The sequence below is a fragment of the Lepeophtheirus salmonis genome, chromosome 2 (assembly GCF_016086655.4).
Source record: "Lepeophtheirus salmonis chromosome 2, UVic_Lsal_1.4, whole genome shotgun sequence".
NCBI lineage: Eukaryota > Metazoa > Arthropoda > Copepoda > Siphonostomatoida > Caligidae > Lepeophtheirus > Lepeophtheirus salmonis.
In genome coordinates this window covers 18,679,529-18,699,321 of record NC_052132.2, presented here as the reverse complement: position 1 = coordinate 18,699,321, position 19,793 = coordinate 18,679,529, and the positions used below count along the sequence as shown (strand labels likewise).

The following is a 19,793-nucleotide window of genomic DNA, read 5'->3' as shown; positions in this document are numbered from 1 at the left end:
CAGTTAAAAAGTAAGTAGGCCTCAAAATAAAACCTTACAGACGCCCCTGCGGCTCAGTAAAAAAAAATTTCTTGAACGATTCGTCATTGTTCAATGCTTAAATGACATAAAGCTTTAAAAATATTATAATGAATTTGAATAATGATTATATCATATTAATTGATGATGCCACAGTTAGGTTGTGTAATAGTAATAATAGACAATTATGAATTAACCATACCTAAAATTATTTATCCTTTAGAAGTGACACATGACGAGAAAAACCACAAAAACAAAAGTTTTGTGACACACCATCTAAAAAGTCTTGCCAATCCAGCACTAAAGTATGTCTAACATGATTGTAAAGTTGAGATATTTGGATATGTTGGACCAACATAATTTCGTTTTTTGTGTCAATGTACGTGAAAAGTTATTGTGAATAAAGTTTGTTACATTTCTGATTTAATTGTACTTTTTTAATTGATTTAGAAAATAAATTTCAGTGCTTCAAAATAAAATTTTGAAAAAAATATCACAGAAAATTCAACTATCGAGGCTGTGTATATTTTATTTTAATGCATAAAAGTTAAATCTCAAAATGTCGAATTTAGGCAAAATTAATCATCTGTAATTATAACTATTTATTAAATATACATATAGTAAAATAATTTCATTCTATTACCACTCCCCAAATGATATTTTAATGGGCTAAATACTATCCAAATCTAACGCTTTCCATGATTCGCTCCGCATTTCTATTTCCTTTTTATAACGTTCTAATTCCTGATCTTTTCTTGCTCTAATTTGATCTATGATTGTTTCACGAAAATTTGAATCATTGGCAGGATTGGGTGGTAAATCCCCTCTTTCAGATATCTATCATATAGAGTAGTTAATAAACCGTTATATTTTTATGTAGTATAAACCTTTGACAATGCTTACATTTTGTGGAAAGTAGGTCGTATAGTGTTGCTTCCAGACATCCATCGTAAAACTTCCCAAAAATTCCCTTTCCCCATTTGAATTTGTTCCTGCTATTTGAGATAATGAGTCTGATCCACAAGGGATAAAGAGTGGTTTATTATAATCTTGAGAAAGACCTTTCCAATGATCGGTTTCAAAAGCCAAATGACTGAGAAGATCATGCCCACGTTTTACCAAGCCAGGATCTCGGGAACTAAAAGATAATTTTAATTATTCTATATACTTCTGAATATCGAGAGTATCAAATGTGACTCTCGATTTATAGCAGAAGTAAACCTGTAGAATTGCAAGGATGCACCATAGTGATGAGCCAAATATCTGAGGGCTCGGCATATTACTTTTTTTTGCTCAGGCTCAAAGTTTTGAAATTCGTCATATTTCCCTCCAATGATGACAAGGGGAATAGGCAGTGGATCTATTTTTGACCTGTCTGGATGTTCTTTCAATTCTTCATTTGTATTCAAGCTCTTAATGGAAGCATAGTCCATTCCCATTTTTTTAGCTAATTCAGTGTTTAGAGATTTCTTTATAAGTGTATTGAGTTTTTCTAAAAGAGTTTCGACGGTATACCAGATCCTATTAGGATCAGATAAGTCTACCATAACAATTACTTTCATATTTTTTAAATTTTTGGGACTCAAAGGTGTTGACAAAAGATTCGTGTATGAAGTTCCTCCACCAAGTTCCCAAATGTGGCAGACATCCTTGGGGTGGGAAAATATTAGATAAATAAATCATTCACATATTTTACTAAATCCATACTTTGACTAGATTTTGATTACTCTTTCGACAAAAACTATATTCCAAAGCAAGAGTTGGCTTAGGACTCTCCCTACGATCCAAAAATCTATACATCATTGATGATTTACCAACACTCTGATTCCCAATAAGTAGAAGGATGTGCTCCTTGTGATTATCATTTTTTTCTTTTTTCTTTAGATCCACAGCTAGATCCCAAATTGTTTCGAGAACCATGATAATTAATTGATAATAACAGTATTCTTTATATTTTTCTAACAACGCGCAGGTATGATTCGTTTTAAAATACTTCCTTGCTTTCATTTTAACTATTGCAATCAAATCCGAAAAAGAATAACTCCACAGTTTTATCAAAGAAGTGTACAATTCAATATTAATTTTTAATGATCATATTTATTCAGTTATTTATCTCTGATTTCTTGCTAAATTGATAATAATTAGGATTTTCAGTTTTCTTAAAGGGGGGATATTCTTCCCACATTATGATAGAATAGAATGGATATTTTAGCAACATGTTGCTTTTATGCAAATAAGTTTATTACCTAAACTTCCATGTGCCTATGAAAAAGTGACTTTTTAGCGAATTTTTATCACATCCGGATTTGATTTATTATAATTAAAATGAAAACAAAACATGCATAGTAGCAATTATCAATGATTTATTTCGACAAACATGGATTCACAAAATCAATGGAAGTATACAGAATCGACGTACAAATGAATAAATTAATTTTTGAGCATTATAAAGAAATAATGATAATATTTTGTACAGTATCTTTCTCCGGTGGGGATGAGAAGCATGTTCTGTTTGGATTCATTTCTTGAATAATATACAATGATAAATTTATATGACGACTAGAGAAAGTCATGGCTTGGATAAAGGTATTTTATTTAGTCGTCATTTAAAAGCCCAACGTAGTATATTACTTTATTTTTTGATATATTCTTTTAAATAATCATCCATTGATTTGATACTAAAGATTAATTTGATAACTTAGGTCTGTGAAGACCTAATTTGTATAAATGCTGTGGGAAGTTTGGCTTAATCATTAATAAATTTATATAGTAGTTATTAGGAGTAGCTTGAGTAGGTGATGATGAGGCAGTTAACTCTCCTTCAGTCTTTGTGTCCTCTCAAGATGCAAATTGAAGAGTAGGTGATTGGCAGAGAAGTAATGAGACTCTGGGTGGTAGGGGTAACTGTCCTGAAAATCTGTGGGAGTCACAGGAGGAGTTGGAGGCTGTATATTGAGACGATGAATCTTTTTGGAGAGGGGAACGTCCACTTCCTCTTCGTTGTTGAAACTCTCTGGAGATCGACGTTTCCGACTTCCTCCACCACCTTGATCTCCAGGCTCTACGTTCATCATCATGTAGCATCACAAATGAATCAAACCCATACCAATAAATACTCCGCTATTTAATCGTTGCTATAAAATTAAATATTTATTTCCTTGATTCCCAATGAAATGAATTGGTCGAGTAATGTTAAAATTATATTAGAATCCTACTGTCAGTATGTGTAGTAGTAGAATTAAAGTGAAGAGTATATTTAGCCCTGCAGAGTATGTCAAATAAGAATAAAGGATACGTGACGTCACTTGAGCAATACTCAAATAGTAATTACGCAACCTCTTAGATTAAAAAATCCTACTCCACATTTTTAGAGATAGATTTGGAATATAATAGTATAATAAATACATTAATTTAATCTTCAAATATATGCAGTGACTCCTTTTTATTATCCAATCAAGCCAGTTATCAAATATTTGTGAACAAAATAAGGAATGAATATACTTTCCCTGCAACAAATAAGAGGTTGCGTTAGTATAGCCTTCTTGTTTCTCCAATTCATGTCTCTCATTATTTATACTGTCTATAGTCTATATGAATCCCATCATAGATCCTTTGTTAATATCATACGTTCTCGTATCGGATATCGACAAAGAAAAATGATATAATGTTTCCTTTCAAAATATAATCTTACTTACTCTCTAAATAGGGTACCACGACTCAACAACATATGTCATTTATTTATCGTATTTTGTAAAGATTTCGTATATAAATATGTATATCAATTGTAAATATATTTAATTACGACCTTATTCAGATTTTGCTCCTCATTCAGGGTTGATTATTCAGTTATCAAAATTGTTGATTTTGAATGAGTCGTGCTTCCATCTCATCATGTTCATGAATTAATTAATATTTAATAACCAGCAATCGATAGGAAATCCTAATTTATAAAGGCAAGTCTTATATTGAGTTGACGTATCGAGCGTAGGGAAGCTATTCTCAATAAATCTTCTCCAAAAATAAATATGGGTAATATATATATAATTAGACATTCCTGCTTTCGGATCAATTTTTTTTTCCAACTTCACTCAGTTCTTATCTGTGAGATACAATAAAAACAACTAAATTGCACAAAGTTTGAGGCCTCTCAAACCATGTTTGGCATGGTACAGGCCATTTTAATATTTACAAAATTAAGGGATTTTGTTTCAAAATTGACCATTTTTAGGCCTCTTGTGCAACCGTGGCAAATAAGATGCTATGAGACAAAATTATACTTTATACATTTTTAGTGTTTGGTTAATCAATAAAAAATATTGTGCAGCTTATTCTTAATTATTTTAGCTAAGAAGTCTCAATAGATCAGCTACAACCAGCTGTGAGGTAGGAGAAAAGGATATAAAAAAGGACATTTGCTAGAATTACTAAGATGTCCATCCCCAATTCTACTCTGAGTCCAAAAGAAAACTCATTCTGCAGATTACCAATTAAAAAAAAACCAGGGCCAGTTAATGATAATATTATATGAATCTATGTCAAGGACATTCTGCTTAGAATTACTACGATGCCGATCCTCAATTATACTCAAAACCCAATATTTACTTACACTTATAACCAGTGATGCAAATCGTGCGTATTTTTTAGCTAGCCCGTTTGAACATTAGTGTGTGCTCATAAAAGACGGAGAGCAACCCTGAGGATTTTTGCGGAGTTATAATTTTAAGTCCTTGTTGGACTCAGATTATAATTGGGGATCGACATCGGATTAATTTTAGCAAATGTCCTTGTGATCAAAAACTTTATCCTTTGATAATTTCTTTCGCCACGTATACTCTGGGAGATAGGTGGGAAAGAGATCTCTTGAAGTGTTGAAAACATTTAGCTTACGCATCATGCCTGAGTCTATGTAAAAAGTAAGTTCTTGGTGTAGAAAGAGAGAGAGAGAGAAAAAAAAAAAGGTAGAATAATCAGAAAGAGAAAGTGGTGATAGTAGATTTTAGTAAACGTACCCGACTTTTTTTTTTTTTCAAAGAAAATTTAATATTTGAATTTTTGTTTTTTACTACAAAATTTAATAGAATCGTATTTCTAGCTACCTTGAATATTTCTATGAATTCGGGTAAATTTTTTTTTGTGGATTTGCAGTTTATTTATTCAACCTAAACGTTATCGGGTATCGGCTTCTTTTGCATATTAAATAGTGATGTGCCGCGAGCTGAATTTTTGTGCACAAGTATTTTCGAGTTTCTATAAAAAAAAACTTGAGGAATTACGATTATTTTTTAATTCCTAGATTTGGGGGAGAGGGGGGGGGACGCCCCTGATCTATGCAAAAAAAAAAAATAACGAGATTTTATAAGATTTAAAAAAATAAAGAAAAAAAGAGAGAGAATAAGACAAAGGATTTTTGACAATAATATGAAAGGTGACGATACAGTTCAACTTGAATATTTTTTCTGCTCTAAATCTTATAATTTCCTTTTAAAAAAAGGAAAAGTTCAAAATTAATTTCAAATTTCGTAATGTTCCGGATAATACCGGGCAAACCTACTCTATCTCCTTATAAAAAATGTCATTAGATACATACAAAAACCAACTTGCAGGGATAATAACTCTTAAAATTTTGCAGTCTTTATTTTTAATTAATTTTTAATTACTTAATGTCCCGGGCAACGCCGGACAAACCTACTCTAGTATTACTAAAAATATTATGAGGGCATAAATATTTGAAAACGTTACACTTTATCTTGTGAATGGGACTGAAGTCAAAATTAATGTGACTATGAATGATGAATATATAATTATCCTCTCCATCATTGGACTCCGGGGTCTTCCTACTTGTATGGGCCAATCAGATCCTCGAAAATATAAGGTGATTGCCACCTTCAAAGAGTCTAAACATGAGACAAAAGAGGTAAATTTGAGTTCCTGTTCTTCTGTGGCATTTGTGGAGGATTTGGCTTGGGCCACAGATAGGAATACGTATCATACTCTGAGGAGTAACAAAGTGCCTATTCGAATACAAGTGGTTGAAGGGAATAGCAAGATCGGAGCCTTGGTGTTGGATTTGTGCGATGTTTTTCCTCTTCCTAGCGAAACAAGCCCTAAGGATTTCTTTGAGTCCAAATCCAAATGGTCGTGTCTAATAGAATCCAAAAAGGAGGCCACTTTAAGTGGTAACTCAGCTCTATTACATCATTTCTTTTTTTTTCAAGCGTCTTTGGAAATTGTGATTTCATATTTGATATCTTAATTATTATTAATGATTATAGATCATCCCTCTATCCAATGGCTTCTCACTTTAAAAAAGAAACTGAAAGAAGGCTCCACCACTGAGAAATCGACTCGATCAATCTCCTCCAATAATGTTAAAGTTGCATTAAATGAAAATCAAGGCTTCTTTGTGATGGGATCTAATCCAACCCAAGTGTTCCATTTGAAAATCGAAATTTATTTTGCTTCAAAACTTGATTTGGTAGTTGTATTATTCATTTATCTTATTATAGCGTCTAATTTAGTTGTTTTTCACGTCCAGGCTGTAAATAAGGATTTAATCAACAAGGAAGATAAATTTTTCTATTTTTCATATGATATTTTTGGGGAAACAATTGAGACAAAGCCTTTCACAGATCTCAGAGATCCTTTTTTCAATGTCGAGGAAGCTGTTATAAAAGTGCATTCCTCGTTTCCAGATATCTTTGAATACTTTACAAATGGATCTCAATTCTGTGTTCGTGTATGTTCCAAAAAGTTTATTCTCGCTAAATTATATTTTTCTCTGGCTGAATTTTTGACGTTAACTGTGGAAAATTTGACTAAAAAAAAGACTCTTGAATCCAATCGGGTTTTTTCTTTTAATAATAGTGAAGATGCATCTTTAGGGATTTCTATTTCTCTTGTTAATATGGGAAATGCGGATGTTGTACTAGAAAATACTCCTTTGGGAAATGTGTATGGTGTATCAGAAAATACTAATTTGTATGAAGAAGATTTTTTTAATGTACTTGAATCTGACATATTGTATAGTACATCTCAAATACAGAATCCAATGAGCTCTCAACCGATTACTTCCAATGAGTATTATAAATTTTACTATTTTACTTATTTTCGTATTGTATTTTTTTTCATTTTTTAGTAGGAAAGGATCCTACAATTTATCTATTAATTTAAAAGCCATTGAATTTGACTCACTTCCTGGGAGGAATATTAGACTTCGTTATAAATACACACGGTTGATCAAGGATACAGAGGTTGACTCCTATGATTTTTGGACTGAGCCACGTACACGAACGTTTGTTCCATATGGGGGTTGCAAATTTGCTTTTAAAGTAGAATCTTCTTGTCTTAAAATTTTAGTAATTCAAGTATTAGACGTGAATAAGAACCTTCAAATTATTGGAGAATCTATTATTGAGTTGTTTAGTCTTTTCCATGGTGGCTCCAGTCCTAGCGAGTCTAAAAAAATGGAGGTTACCTCATCTGTGATTAACTTATGTCAAAGAAAAATTGGATCTTTATGGAGTAGTGTGTCACTCTTTGTGGATTCGAATGATAGTGAGAATGGAAATAAACGTACTACTTTGGAAATTGAAAATGACGAAAGCATACAGGAATGGAATCGCAAACAAGTGAATATGAATAATTATTCTTGCTTAAGATATCATAAAACTTTTATTTTATTCTTTTAGTTACATTATCTTGAAGAAAAATATCAAGAGCAATGGGAAAAACATGAGACAGAAAGGTGTTCTTTGATTCGGGAAAAGTTGCAAAAAATTAATCAATTAGAGAAGTCTATTCAAGACTCTTTTTTTTATCAACGGTCTTTAAGTAACACTCTTGAAGAGAAAGACAAAACAATTCATGAACTGAGAACCACGATTACGTCCAAATCCAACAGGTTTACTATAAGACAGAAAGGAACGGATAAACGATACAAGGAATTGAGTCAAGAAGTCCAGAGGCTCTTCAAAATGATTAAAGAATTCGAAAAAGAGAGAGACATTTTAAAAGATAGTTTAGCTAAAAAATATGTAATGATAAAGCTATTAGAAAATGATGTCAAGAGAGAAAAGGAGGATAACTCCAGGCTATGTATTCAGCTGGAGAAGCGGAACGTGGCAATTGCAGAATGTACAGATAAAGTATCTGAACTTAGTACTCAACTAAGAATTGCTGAAAGTCAAATTGTTCGCTATCAAATAGTAAGTGAGGATTTATATAGAGATTTTTTTAATACGATTTCAATGTATGTCCCTATTTTTTAGCCGGTGGACAAACATAAGGAACTTAATACCATTCCTGTTAAACGTGTTCGGTGGAATGAATACATTCATCCGGAAAAACAAACTCCGTCCACCGATAAAGAAAAGTAATTAATATTAGAAACTGGTGAATATTATGAAAAGTACTCCCTTATAGGAGATTTAACTAAAAAATGATGTCTTCATATTATTCTATAATTGAAATTAGATTAGTATTGTTGTATTTTGTTATGGGTAATAACCCTATACTCTTATTCATATGAATAATTTATATTTATTTATCTTAAAGTCTATGGACATGTCCTATATTTCTTAATTTTGAAATTGTCATTTGTTTAGCCAAAACAAAAATGTGCGGGTATTCATCTATATTAATAGTTTTTTAATTATGTAATTATTATTTCTGGCTGTATTTGTTGAATATATATATTTTAATATTGTTGTAGTCAAATAACAAAAAAATATGTCTGCATTCACTTCTGAGACTTATTAGGTTCTGTCCTTATTTAGGACTGAAGACTGCAATTCCGTATGCATCCATTTCTGAAACTTATTAGGTTCAGTCCTTGATGACGTCACTCAACTTTACGTTTTCTTTGATTAATCAGTTTTAGTACTGTTAGTCCGAAAGACCACTCCCAAGGACTGATAGCACCGGTCCTAAGACTGGAATGAATAAATAAGGACGGACAACACTATATCCTGTAATTATAGGTATAGACAGAGTTGGAAATTTGTACTAGAGGTCATTAATTTTTACGTCCTCTCTGCAACGCTCCAAGGTAGTGGATAATATAGGTGCGTCGGTTAGCGTCTGCATTCTGATTGGTTGAGCTGAGTGAGATTACATATGTTGTATTCATTCAAAAATTTAAACAATAATATTAATATAACAACGTGAATTGAGAATGATATAACTCTCTTCAATGTAATGGTCTGGTCAAGGGATCTCGACTCTTAAGGCGAGATCCAATGAACAAGTGTTTCACTCCGTGAATCTCATTTCCTTTAATGGAAAGATCGTTCATTGTGCTGGTACCTCTTCATATCAAGGTGACTTAAGAATAGTGATCCTCCACCCACAGCTCCTTCTTTTGAAATTATTGAAAGTCAACTCTGCTTCGTCTCCTACTCTAAGAAAACTATTCCATTAATAAGAGTCCTTCCATTTCCTGGATTTACATAACTCACTCATCCCTAGCACATTTGTATCAATTCCTTTAATAAGTTTGGCTTTTTAATGTACAATACGATCCATACTGATAATTATATATAGTCACTTGGCATTGGAAAATAAGTGGAACATTATTCTAGACTGATAGTGTGCTTCTCTTTTCTCGATATTTGTATATGCAAATATATTTATATATAAATAGTTATTCGTAGCTGTTAAGTGATTATGTGTTTTACAAAATATATAACAAACCTCTTAACTTCTGTAGACTTATGTTAAAATATCTGATATTCCCAAACTTATTGAGTCCGGAATCCCTCTCTAAACAGCCAAATTACGTTTACTATATATGGAATATTACTCTAGCAAAGATCTAGGATCTCAACACGAATAAATAAATTATTAAATGTTTTCTATACTAGATAAATATAAGTTGTTTTACGGAAAACAATAGTTAAAATGTAACAATATAATAATACGATTGTTTTAGTATTGATTGAAAAATAATAAAGTGTCAATGATATTCTTCAAAATTTACATTCCATATTCATAAAAGTTCTCCGTTATGTTATTTTCTTGATTAATTGGTTTTATTTTGGACAACAAAAAAAAATCCAAAGCTATTCACAAAAAATTATATTTTTTTTCGGAAATTCGGATATTTGAGGGGGCTACATACCATCTAGGCTACCCCCTTGCAGACGCCTGTGTAATTGTAATACATATAACATACATCTATTAAAACAATAGCAAAGTCTGAAGAGCCGGCTCTTTTTAGTGAGCCGAGCCGAAAGAGCCGGAATTCCCGAATTTAATTTCTTAGCTCCTCCAAAAAAATAGTAAAGCATACGCCGCTCCATAGTAGGATAATTTGAATATTTACATAAATATGGCATTGAACGAGTGAAAGACTATTTGTGGGTACAGCTTGAACAGAGTTTTTTATTTTACATAGATGTTATTACTATGATTATATTTTTGAAGAAAGGATGTCAAAGTATAAATTAATCACCAGTGAATGAAAGATGAACACAAACACGTAGGATTTGTAGCAGAGTCATAGGACCATGTAGGAAATGAGGACTTTTAGTTCAAATTTCACCAACTCTTAGTGTAAAATATAACTAAATATACCACTAAAGTAAACTCAAAAATTAGTATTTTACATCTTATTATAAACAATATTTTCTTTCATTAAAACAAAAGTATTCATAACATAAAACGATATTTTTATAAGAATAAATACTGAAGGATTTCCTCATATGAAAGAATATCATCTTCTATAAAATCAAGCATGAGGTGAAGAATTATGAAATCGAACCATCGATGGGAAGGAATATGAGCAGTTTTTTTTGATAAAAAAGAAACCCTTCTCTTAGAATAGTTCTCAAATATGATATCCAAGAATAATCTACTAATTCCCTCTAAAGTCTATTTGTTGTATTTTGTACAAGTAAAGAGTTTGCACGATTGTTTAAAATACTTATTTTTGTAATTTAATCACTATCCACAATTTTTTTTATATATTTATCGTGCAAATTACATCCATTGCATGAAAAACATTTCTTCATGTTTCCCTTTCACCGGTAAAAACGTATCCTTTTCTGATTCATGTTGAAGTCTCCGTTCCAGATTAAAAGATGTCGATAAATCGGTATTTCTAGTATCATCAAAGCTATATCATGTGCCTTATAATAGAAAAAAAGTAGATTAAAATTAAATATGAAAAAATAGTAACTGATGAGTAATACCTTCTAATGGATTAATAGAATATGATGATGATGAATCTCCTGCTAAACAATTAGTTTCTGAAGAAAAAAATGATTTACTATCTTCAGATACATCTATAGATGGTGAAGTTGACGGAGCCACAAAATCGTTATGCTCATAAGAAGGAATGTTAATGAATTCCGTCCTGGATAAGTCCGGTTCTTTTTTTATAGATTTTAAGAGGGGATTATTTGTTTCTTTAGAAGAACCCAAAGAAACGGCATTCTTCACTACAATTTTTTTCTCCGGTAAATTACTACCTCGTACCATTATACACAATTCGGGACACACAGTCTTCCAATGACGAATAAAAGTGGATCTACTGCAATAGTTATCATGTCCTTGATCCAAACAGGATTCTTTATACTTATTATAAACAATTTCTCTAGTCCAATGACTTGGGAAATCATAATGAGACGAAGCTCTTCCCTCTACAAAAGTACCATAATCCTTCATTAACTTCTCCAAAAAATGTTTAATACATTCTCTCTTTTCATTTATACTTTGATTGGACAGGTTTTTCGACGGTTTTTCAGTCAACGTGGGCTGTTTGTGTGTAAATCCATTTTCCAAATAATGAGTATAGAGTCTCACAATTGTGGATTCCTTCATAGCCAAGAGGAAAGAAAAAGTAATCAAACAAACTCTTAGTCCACCAATCAGGAATTTGAACTTTTGATCTTCCTTATCTAAGGGGGCAAAATGTCCAAAGACGTAGGCTTCGTGACTTAACGGAGATATAAAGGACATTTCTAAACACTGATCTCGCTGATAAGCAACTCTTTCGTAGCTAAACCGATTAAAACAAGGTGTGTTATTTCCAAATAGATCCGAAGGTCCAAGAGAACAAGAACAACCATTTTCGAGAAACCTTTCAATTCTACGTCCTTCTTTTACATCCACGTAACGAAATGTACCGTCTTCATGTTCCGGAGGTTTGTTATCTGAGATGTCGTCAGAAGATGAGGAAGAACCCGGGGAATCCATAGCAATTATAATATTTTGTATAAATGTATTACTAATCTACAGAAGAGCACGGTCGAATTAAGGATTGAAATAATTGTAAAAAGTTTTTACAATTCATTAAAAAAAACAACTAAAAACTTAAAGTAACCAACAAATTAAATAATAAATTGAAATATCACGTGATCAATATTTGTACAAACGTAACAATGATGGTGACAACTGAAACTTTTTCTTACCAATTAACGACTAGCATTTTTATACCCTCTCTCAACCTCAACTGACAAAAGGAAAAAATAGAAAAAATATACGGTAGCTACAGGTTATTAGTAATAACTTATTACTAATACTAATGTATTTCTAATAACTTATTAGAAATACATTTCTATTGTTTTCTATTAACCTTGCGGTAGCTAACCCAAAAATAAAGAAGACAAGCTTCGATATATATATTTTCCTTTACTTTGAGCTGTATAAATTAAGTCAATCCATCATTTTTAGCTCAAATAATTTTTTTAGGATTTCAAATACACATTACCCCCAAATGTTAATATAAAATTACAACTATGACCAATATTATAGTCTTATAAGTGTAGAGAGTTCATAAAGTCGAATTTCTCTAAATAATAAAAACAGGTTGCGTGATTAGAGCTTTTGCTCCTCCAGATACTATTAGAATTCAGCGTTGTGATATATATATTAATTATTATTTTTTATTAAGGGTATGACGTCATTATCATAACATTGAAATGGTTAATATTATTAAGATAATGTTGTATTTGGCATATTTTTTAAAGCAACATTGAATATTTTTCTATAATATAAACAATGATATTTCTTATCACTATGAATGGTGAATAACTTGTGTGTCTAAATCAAAGTGTCATTTTTTATCATTTTCAGCCTAAAAATGGAAATATGTCGAGTTCAGAATACGATACAGAATCAATAAAAACATTTTTATAATCATAAAAACTATTTTACATCAGTTTTATACATCGTACTTCAATTTGGAGATTTTCTTAATTATAAAAAATATCTGTGAACGATAATAGTACCGAATTAATATATTCTCAAATATTCCTGAAATAAAAGTCCCAGAAAGAAACTGATATCCGTTTTGGATTTTACTCTCAAACATAAATGATAGTTTTGTCTTCATTTCTTTGTTATAAATTTGGTATTCCTGTGCAATATATCAACATAAAAACAAAATTATTCATCAATTTAATAATAAACAAAAATAAATATTTGGTTTATTAACAACTATAATTAATAAAGAAAATTTAATATAACCATATACTTTTATAATGGGTTCATATCCATAACCAATTATTGTGAATGCAGGAGGTAGACAAAAAAAAAAACCCTTGAACAAAAATAAAATTCTAATTCCTTATATTGATTATGACTCGTATTTTGTACAATAAATTTCTTGCACAATTTTATTGTAATGCTTTTTTATGCAATGTATGCAATATCCACATTTTTTTGATCTCCTTTTTCAAATATTTACTGTGTAAATTACACCCATCTCATGAAAAAACATTTTCTTTTTACCCCGTAATGTAAACGTATCCTTTTCTGATTCATGTGGAAGTTCTCGATCCAGATCAAAAGCTCTAGATAAATCCGTATTTGTGCTATCAAAGTTACATAATGTGCCTTATAATAGAAACAGAGTATATTAAAATAAAATAAAATATGAAGCAACGGTAATTGATGAGTAATGCCCATTAATGGATTAATCGAAGAGGACGAAGAAGTATCTTCTATTAATCTAAAAGAAGCTCAATCGTCGGAATATGTTTCATTGCTGAGCAAGGAATGACTCATGAAGAGGTCTTATCGTTTTTAATGACGATTGAATTGGACGAAAGTCATATATAGTTCATACTGAGGAATGAATTTCGACTGCCCCTCCTCATCTTCTCTCAAATGGTAATATAAAGGAAGTTCAACCCTTGGACTATGTTTCATTAGGGACCAAGGAGTGAATCTTGAAGAAAGTGAAGAGGTCTTATCGGTTTGAATGAGGATTGGATTGGACGAAAGATGCTTCAAGATAATAATAATATAGTTCTTTCATCAATAACTCCTAGACACGTATAAGATACTTAGAGTATCTTGTCTCTAACTATCTTGGACACGTAGTGACGGATGCATAACTAATAACATAAAAATAGTTCCTTATTGTTACTTTCAATCATAGGTTTAAAAAGGGTTCCCTTCATTTCTAATCATTTATTTGAAGAACTGTTGGAATCCTCATCATCACTTTCCTGATACAATTTATCTTATTAAATTAGACAATAGTACACATATTGCGTACATAAAATATAACAAAAATTATCTGTAATCTTTGATATTATAATAATATTTAAAGAAGTAATCCAATAAAATTAAACTATGAAAATATTGAATTACAAAATTTCCCTAGTATTTTCTTTTTCTTCTCTTCAAAGAGAATAAATCTTAAAAAAATATTTTAAATATTTGAAAAAGAGAGGTTTTGTCAAAATTTCCGCAAAAATAGAAGGACTTATAGTAAAAATGGTTTCAAGGATAATAATATTAAAAAGGGAGAAATTATGCGTGCTTAATGAGTACTTCTATAAATATCTAGAGGGGTACTAGATCACTGTGCAACCTTGTGGCTGGGGTTCATTAAAGGAATCAATGCCAAACAGAAAGAAATAGACTGATATGGCTGAAAGTTGGTATGTGTTCTTCCAAGAGATGCTACTAACCAAATATAACCTCGATACGTACCAGTAGTGCCATCTCTTGGACTTATTACGGACTTTTCAAACGACCCTCATACTGCAAGTACTCGAAAAGACGGATAACGTAGAAAATCCAACTTTCTACCTACCTTAGTTAGAACCTGTGATGGTTCAATGTATTAAATAATAATTGACCAATGTACTATCAGTTTCTAGATGTAGGTAATAAGACTCGAGATTTGCGACTCAACTAAGACCTTGGTTCATATTTTGAGGACTTTGCAACTGGACTTGGTTTAACTATCAAAGACTCGTGACTCAGCTTAGACTCTAAAGCTAAAGCGAAACTGGACTCATTAAAAGCCTTAATACTGTAGGTCGAAAATTATGGAATTGAAACTACTTAGATTAGCTTAAAAGAAATCTGAGGACTCGAAACTGGACTCATAAAAAGCCTTAGTAGTATAGGTCCAATATTATAATTATGGAATCGAAATTACTTACATTAGCTTAAAAGAAATCCGAGGACTCGAATTGGACTCCATACAAAGACTCAATAACTTAAATTGTGATCAAAGACTTGAAACTAGATTTACACTTGTAGTTTAAGGACTTTATTTATGTATTTCATTCTGATATTCTTGACAGTATTTTTCCCAATTTAGAGAGTTTATTGGTCAATTAATACTTTGGACCTTCACAGGGTACAAAACGATGTGAACTCTTTGCTTTCTTCGTGAGTCATACCAAAAATCAACTGTTACGAGAGAGGATAGAGAAAGAAATAAACAAGGACATGGGCAAGAATTACTTCGACCTCAAGCCTCGACTCTACTCTGAGTTTAACATGGACTTACAATAATAACTCTCCAACAAATCCCCAAAGTACTTTCCGGCTTTTATGCACGCACACGAATTTTCATTCAGGTTTGAAATATAAATGATTGTAGTAGGAAGGGAAGTTCACGTCTCTGGAGTTAAATAATAATGACAACAGCTGAGGAATAGAAAATTAATTCTTTAGATTAGCAATTCCCAAAAAAAAAACAGACCAGGTAAAAAATACGCATGATTTACATCACTATTGATTCTTGTGTTTAATTTAATATTCACATTCGTCTCAAAATCAAGTGACGACCCCATGGCATTCATGTTGCAATCCCAAATAAAATACTATGTAGGATTTTAATATTATGAAATATATATATAATTATTTATAATTCATTTTAAAAATTGTGGAGAGGCATATACCTAATAATGATAGTCTGCGAGTACTGAAAATATCAATTGCAGTTGGTGTGATTGAGTTATTTGACTAACTACCCACCGATTTGTGGCTTATTTCGGGTAATTTGTGGAGAAAAGGTTGCATGCTAAAATAAAGATGATAAGGAGAGAGTTATTTTCAGTATGAATAAAGAAAATTTATATTATTAATACAAAGTGTGTGTGTTCGACGTTCGAGGATATTTCCGAAATATTTATGATTCATGCGCATAAATGAGTTTATTTATCGCTATGCATTTCTTTTAATGGATAGAATGAAGCTGAAAACATCATACCCGTGTTTTCTCTTCACAACCCTATGATTTTTTGTTAAAATATTTAGATAATGAAGTCAATGAATATTCAGAAATGAAGTGAATGAGCATCGACGGTGAATTAGGGTCTCATGCGTAAAGGAAAAATTATATGATCAAATATGAGATAATGAGCGTAATCTCTAAGAGATCAAGAGAGGGAAGGAATCTTCATCCGTATGTATCGTAATCACGTGATCCTTTTTAATATGTAGGTATAGTATATATATTCGATAATGTACCCTTAGTAAGGGAAAATAAAGGCCTCATTATTAGATTTTAGCTTTGATTAAAGTGTTTATATTGTACAATGCTCTACGTAGTGGTCCATTAAAATCTGAACACTTTACATTTTAAACTACAAGCAGATATAATTTATTAATTAACAAGAGTGTTTCAACAAAACTAATACTAAATAGATGTGTGTATGAGCTCTCTTAATCATAATATAGTCGCCCTGAGCAGCAATGATGGCTTCCAGGTGGTGGTGGAAGGCAGGTCACCCACTGCGGATTTTGTCCTCTCTTATGGCGTCCAGTACTGGCTGACTGTAGCTTTGAGACCTCAGTATTTGGATGACGGACATTATAAATTATAATGATTATTATATATATATCTCAGCAAATACTTATCTAAAATGTTTACTTTTTGTGTCAAAAATTTCAATGTGGAAATTATCTATAACTGTAAACATTAGGCAAACAGAGTTTTCTGTTGATTTGATAAACAAAGAAAGACATTCAATTGTATAAGAACAGGGTGGTTAGATAACTTTACATATTAGTGTTATTGGCAGTGTAACATGTCTCCTCCGTAACAAGTATCCTCATTCTCCCCTAACACTCTTATTTAGGACTGAAGACTGCTATCTCGTCCAGTTCAGTCCCGCATATCAGTCCAAAAACTCTTAAAGTTCGATCTTATTGATGGCAATCAACTTTATTTCTTTCCTAAAAAAAATCGATTCTATTACTGACTATCCGAAGTACCGGTCCCAAGAACTGATACAACTAGTCCTAAGAATGGAATCAAGGGCGTCATCAGGGGCTTGGGGGGATGTTCTGTAGTAAAAATAAGGAATTACTTTTTTCAGTATGCAATTTTTTATATTAAGGATTACTTTTCTTTAAAAGAAGGGCAATTGGGCCAATTATTTAGCAGAATATTTTTTTTTTTTGTGAATAGATATGGATTTTTGAACTTTTTTTTCGAAAAAATAAATTTTTGCGAACAGCTGCGTATTTTTAAATTCCCCCCTTCTCCCAAATAAATATATATATATATAGATATAATCCTGCAGACACCCTTGGGACACTGGATTGAATGAATACAGACAGTCACAATACTAGTCAAGCATCCAAAATATATAGTTTTTTTCTTCAATTTTAGTCCCATTGTAACATAAAACAACATCCTTGAGTTGATTTTTCATAATTCAATCGAGTTCTATGAGTATCCGATAAAGTGTTAAAGACTAATATATCGGTGGGCATAAATATATCGACTATCTATGTAACATTCAATTTTAGCATTATCTTTATATTGTATATACTCTCAATTCTTCATTAAAAACTATTAATCTCATCTTTTGTTAGCAACTTGTATATAACATAATATAATGTTCAATATCCACATATAATAATTAACAATAATTGAAATTTTTCCTTATTGGTAATACTTTCTTTATTTATCAAGTCAACATAAAACTCTGCTTGTCTAATACTTAGAGTTATAGAGAATTTCGACATTGAAATACTTGACACAAAAAGTAAAAGTTTTAGATAAGTGTTTGCTGAGATATATTTCTATTATAAAACCTGGGATTGTAATTAACAATGTAGACTTAATTTTTTTCCTTTAAAACTACTCAAATCCAGTATCCACGAAAACAAAGGCTTAAAAGTTGTAAAAACTTTTCCTTCAGGATCTAATGAACATAATCTCCTGACGGTGATACTCATTAAGGTTTTATGCAAATCACGATATTTAAAGACTAAATTGAACAAATCATTGTGTTTTAATTACTTATATACCTATTTAGTTTCATGATTCAATAGTTCTTAATTAGATCCCTTTATGGGATGGTCCTTTTTGTTTGGTCAATAATAAAAGGTGTACAATTTTGGGATGGTTCTTTTCCTAAAGCTTAGACCGGATTCAGGGGTTGGAGTTACATGATTATACAAACATTTTTCCCTCACCAAATATTTTTTTTGAGTTACCACGCCGCAAAAGGCTAAAGGAATTTTTTTCCGATTTCTGGCCTCCCTCCTCCCCCGAGAAGAATTCTCTTGACCTTGTGTCTGGGCCTATGTCGAAAATAGGGGCCCTCTTTCTCCCCTCCCGTGGCACTGCCACAAAATATGTCTCTAAGGCGATCGTCTTTGCTTTATAAGCCCTTTAGGTCATATTTAAAAAAAAGCAAAAATATATATTAACTTTAATTACTTGAATTTTTTGTAAGTACTATTAGAACAGAACGCTACAATCTATTTTTTAGCGTTCAGCATTCAAAATAAAATTTATTTCCGTTCATTGTACGCCGTTCAATTTTGTGTTCCCTTCACAAGTTTAGATCTGAAAAATAATAAAACTAGCCCTTAGAGGGATACATTTTTGATAGACGGTAAGGTTTAAGTCCTCTTATAAGTTGGTCCCATTTTAACATCTAAATACACATACATATATAGTTGACTCTTTTCCTTAATAATGATGACAAAAAGGTATTTATTCTTATAAATCTTGCTCGTTTAGGTCTCCAATATGGCCTACATCACATGAAAAGGCTCTATATGTTCATTCCCAAACTGTTGTAACGTGTACAATAGCTTTTCCTGGGATTTTTTGGGGGGGATTTTACACCTACAATATATTCTTGATAAAATAATATTTCCCGGGAAATGACATATTTGATTATGTAAAAGTGTAAGCTTCATTCATACAATTTATTAAATGAAAAGTCCAGTCTTAAGACCGATCCTTAGGACAGTAAGTAATAGAACTGATTAAACAAAGAAGAAAACGAGTTGAACGACGTCATCAAAGACCGAATTTTATAAGTTTAAGGACTGATATGTTTGACTGAGCTGAACGGCACTTCAGTCTTCAGTTCTAAATAAGGACAGAGACAACTCGTGTTGAATGAACGAGGGTGTTCGGATAAGTTTCCGACCTAACAAAGATACAATATATCCAGTCTCCTTGTATATCTTCAAACCTCTTTTTAGCAATACTCCCAAATCTGTTACCCGTTCAATTAGTACTTGTCGTTTTTCTCTGAAAAATAATTGTTCACAAA

General features: G+C 31.5%; 3 protein-coding genes across 4 annotated transcripts; 1 reads left to right on the top strand and 2 right to left on the bottom strand.

Annotated features, from left to right (window-relative positions):
* Window positions 1–521: 521 nt before the first annotated feature.
* LOC121132365 (cytoplasmic dynein 2 light intermediate chain 1) lies at window positions 522–3,263 on the bottom strand. The gene is made up of 4 exons (XM_040727765.2): window positions 1,726–3,263; window positions 1,240–1,667; window positions 922–1,156; window positions 522–855 (listed from the first exon to the last, which is right to left on the bottom strand). The coding sequence occupies exons 1-4, from the start codon at window positions 2,023–2,025 to the stop codon at window positions 688–690; spliced, it is 1,131 nt and encodes a 376-aa protein (XP_040583699.1). The 5' UTR covers window positions 2,026–3,263; the 3' UTR covers window positions 522–687.
* A 2,309-nt stretch (window positions 3,264–5,572) lies between these two features.
* Window positions 5,573–8,575, top strand: LOC121132364 (uncharacterized). Of its 2 annotated transcripts, none has more exons than XM_040727763.2 (6): window positions 5,573–6,194; window positions 6,291–6,493; window positions 6,554–7,095; window positions 7,154–7,646; window positions 7,707–8,222; window positions 8,286–8,575. In XM_040727763.2, the coding sequence occupies exons 1-6, from the start codon at window positions 5,801–5,803 to the stop codon at window positions 8,391–8,393; spliced, it is 2,256 nt and encodes a 751-aa protein (XP_040583697.1). In that variant the 5' UTR covers window positions 5,573–5,800; the 3' UTR covers window positions 8,394–8,575. The 2 variants fall into 2 exon arrangements, with proteins under 2 accessions (XP_040583697.1, XP_040583698.1); XM_040727764.2 differs by having other exon boundaries at window positions 5,604–6,194; window positions 7,157–7,646.
* Window positions 8,576–10,370: 1,795 nt separating this feature from the next.
* LOC121132363 (uncharacterized) lies at window positions 10,371–12,647 on the bottom strand. Its single transcript, XM_040727762.2, has 3 exons — window positions 12,571–12,647; window positions 11,208–12,525; window positions 10,371–11,144 (listed from the first exon to the last, which is right to left on the bottom strand). The coding sequence occupies exons 2-3, from the start codon at window positions 12,211–12,213 to the stop codon at window positions 11,137–11,139; spliced, it is 1,014 nt and encodes a 337-aa protein (XP_040583696.1). The 5' UTR covers window positions 12,214–12,525; window positions 12,571–12,647; the 3' UTR covers window positions 10,371–11,136.
* Window positions 12,648–19,793: the final 7,146 nt, after the last annotated feature.

What these genes read in the sequence shown, in the direction of transcription:
- LOC121132365 (XM_040727765.2), bottom strand. Translation starts at nt 2,025, where the DNA reads ATGAAAGCAAGGAAGTATTTTAAAACGAATCATACCTGCGCGTTGTTA. An exon ending in GCATCCTTGCAATTCTACAG is followed by an intron (nt 1,157 to 1,239) that starts GTTTACTTCTGC and finishes ATTATCTTTTAG; the next exon opens with TTCCCGAGATCCTGGCTTGG. An exon ending in CGACCTACTTTCCACAAAAT is followed by an intron (nt 856 to 921) that starts GTAAGCATTGTC and finishes TCTATATGATAG; the next exon opens with ATATCTGAAAGAGGGGATTT.
- LOC121132364 (XM_040727763.2), top strand. Translation starts at nt 5,801, where the DNA reads ATGAATGATGAATATATAATTATCCTCTCCATCATTGGACTCCGGGGT. An exon ending in CAACCGATTACTTCCAATGA is followed by an intron (nt 7,096 to 7,153) that starts GTATTATAAATT and finishes TTCATTTTTTAG; the next exon opens with TAGGAAAGGATCCTACAATT. An exon ending in AGGAATGGAATCGCAAACAA is followed by an intron (nt 7,647 to 7,706) that starts GTGAATATGAAT and finishes TTATTCTTTTAG; the next exon opens with TTACATTATCTTGAAGAAAA.
- LOC121132363 (XM_040727762.2), bottom strand. Translation starts at nt 12,213, where the DNA reads ATGGATTCCCCGGGTTCTTCCTCATCTTCTGACGACATCTCAGATAAC.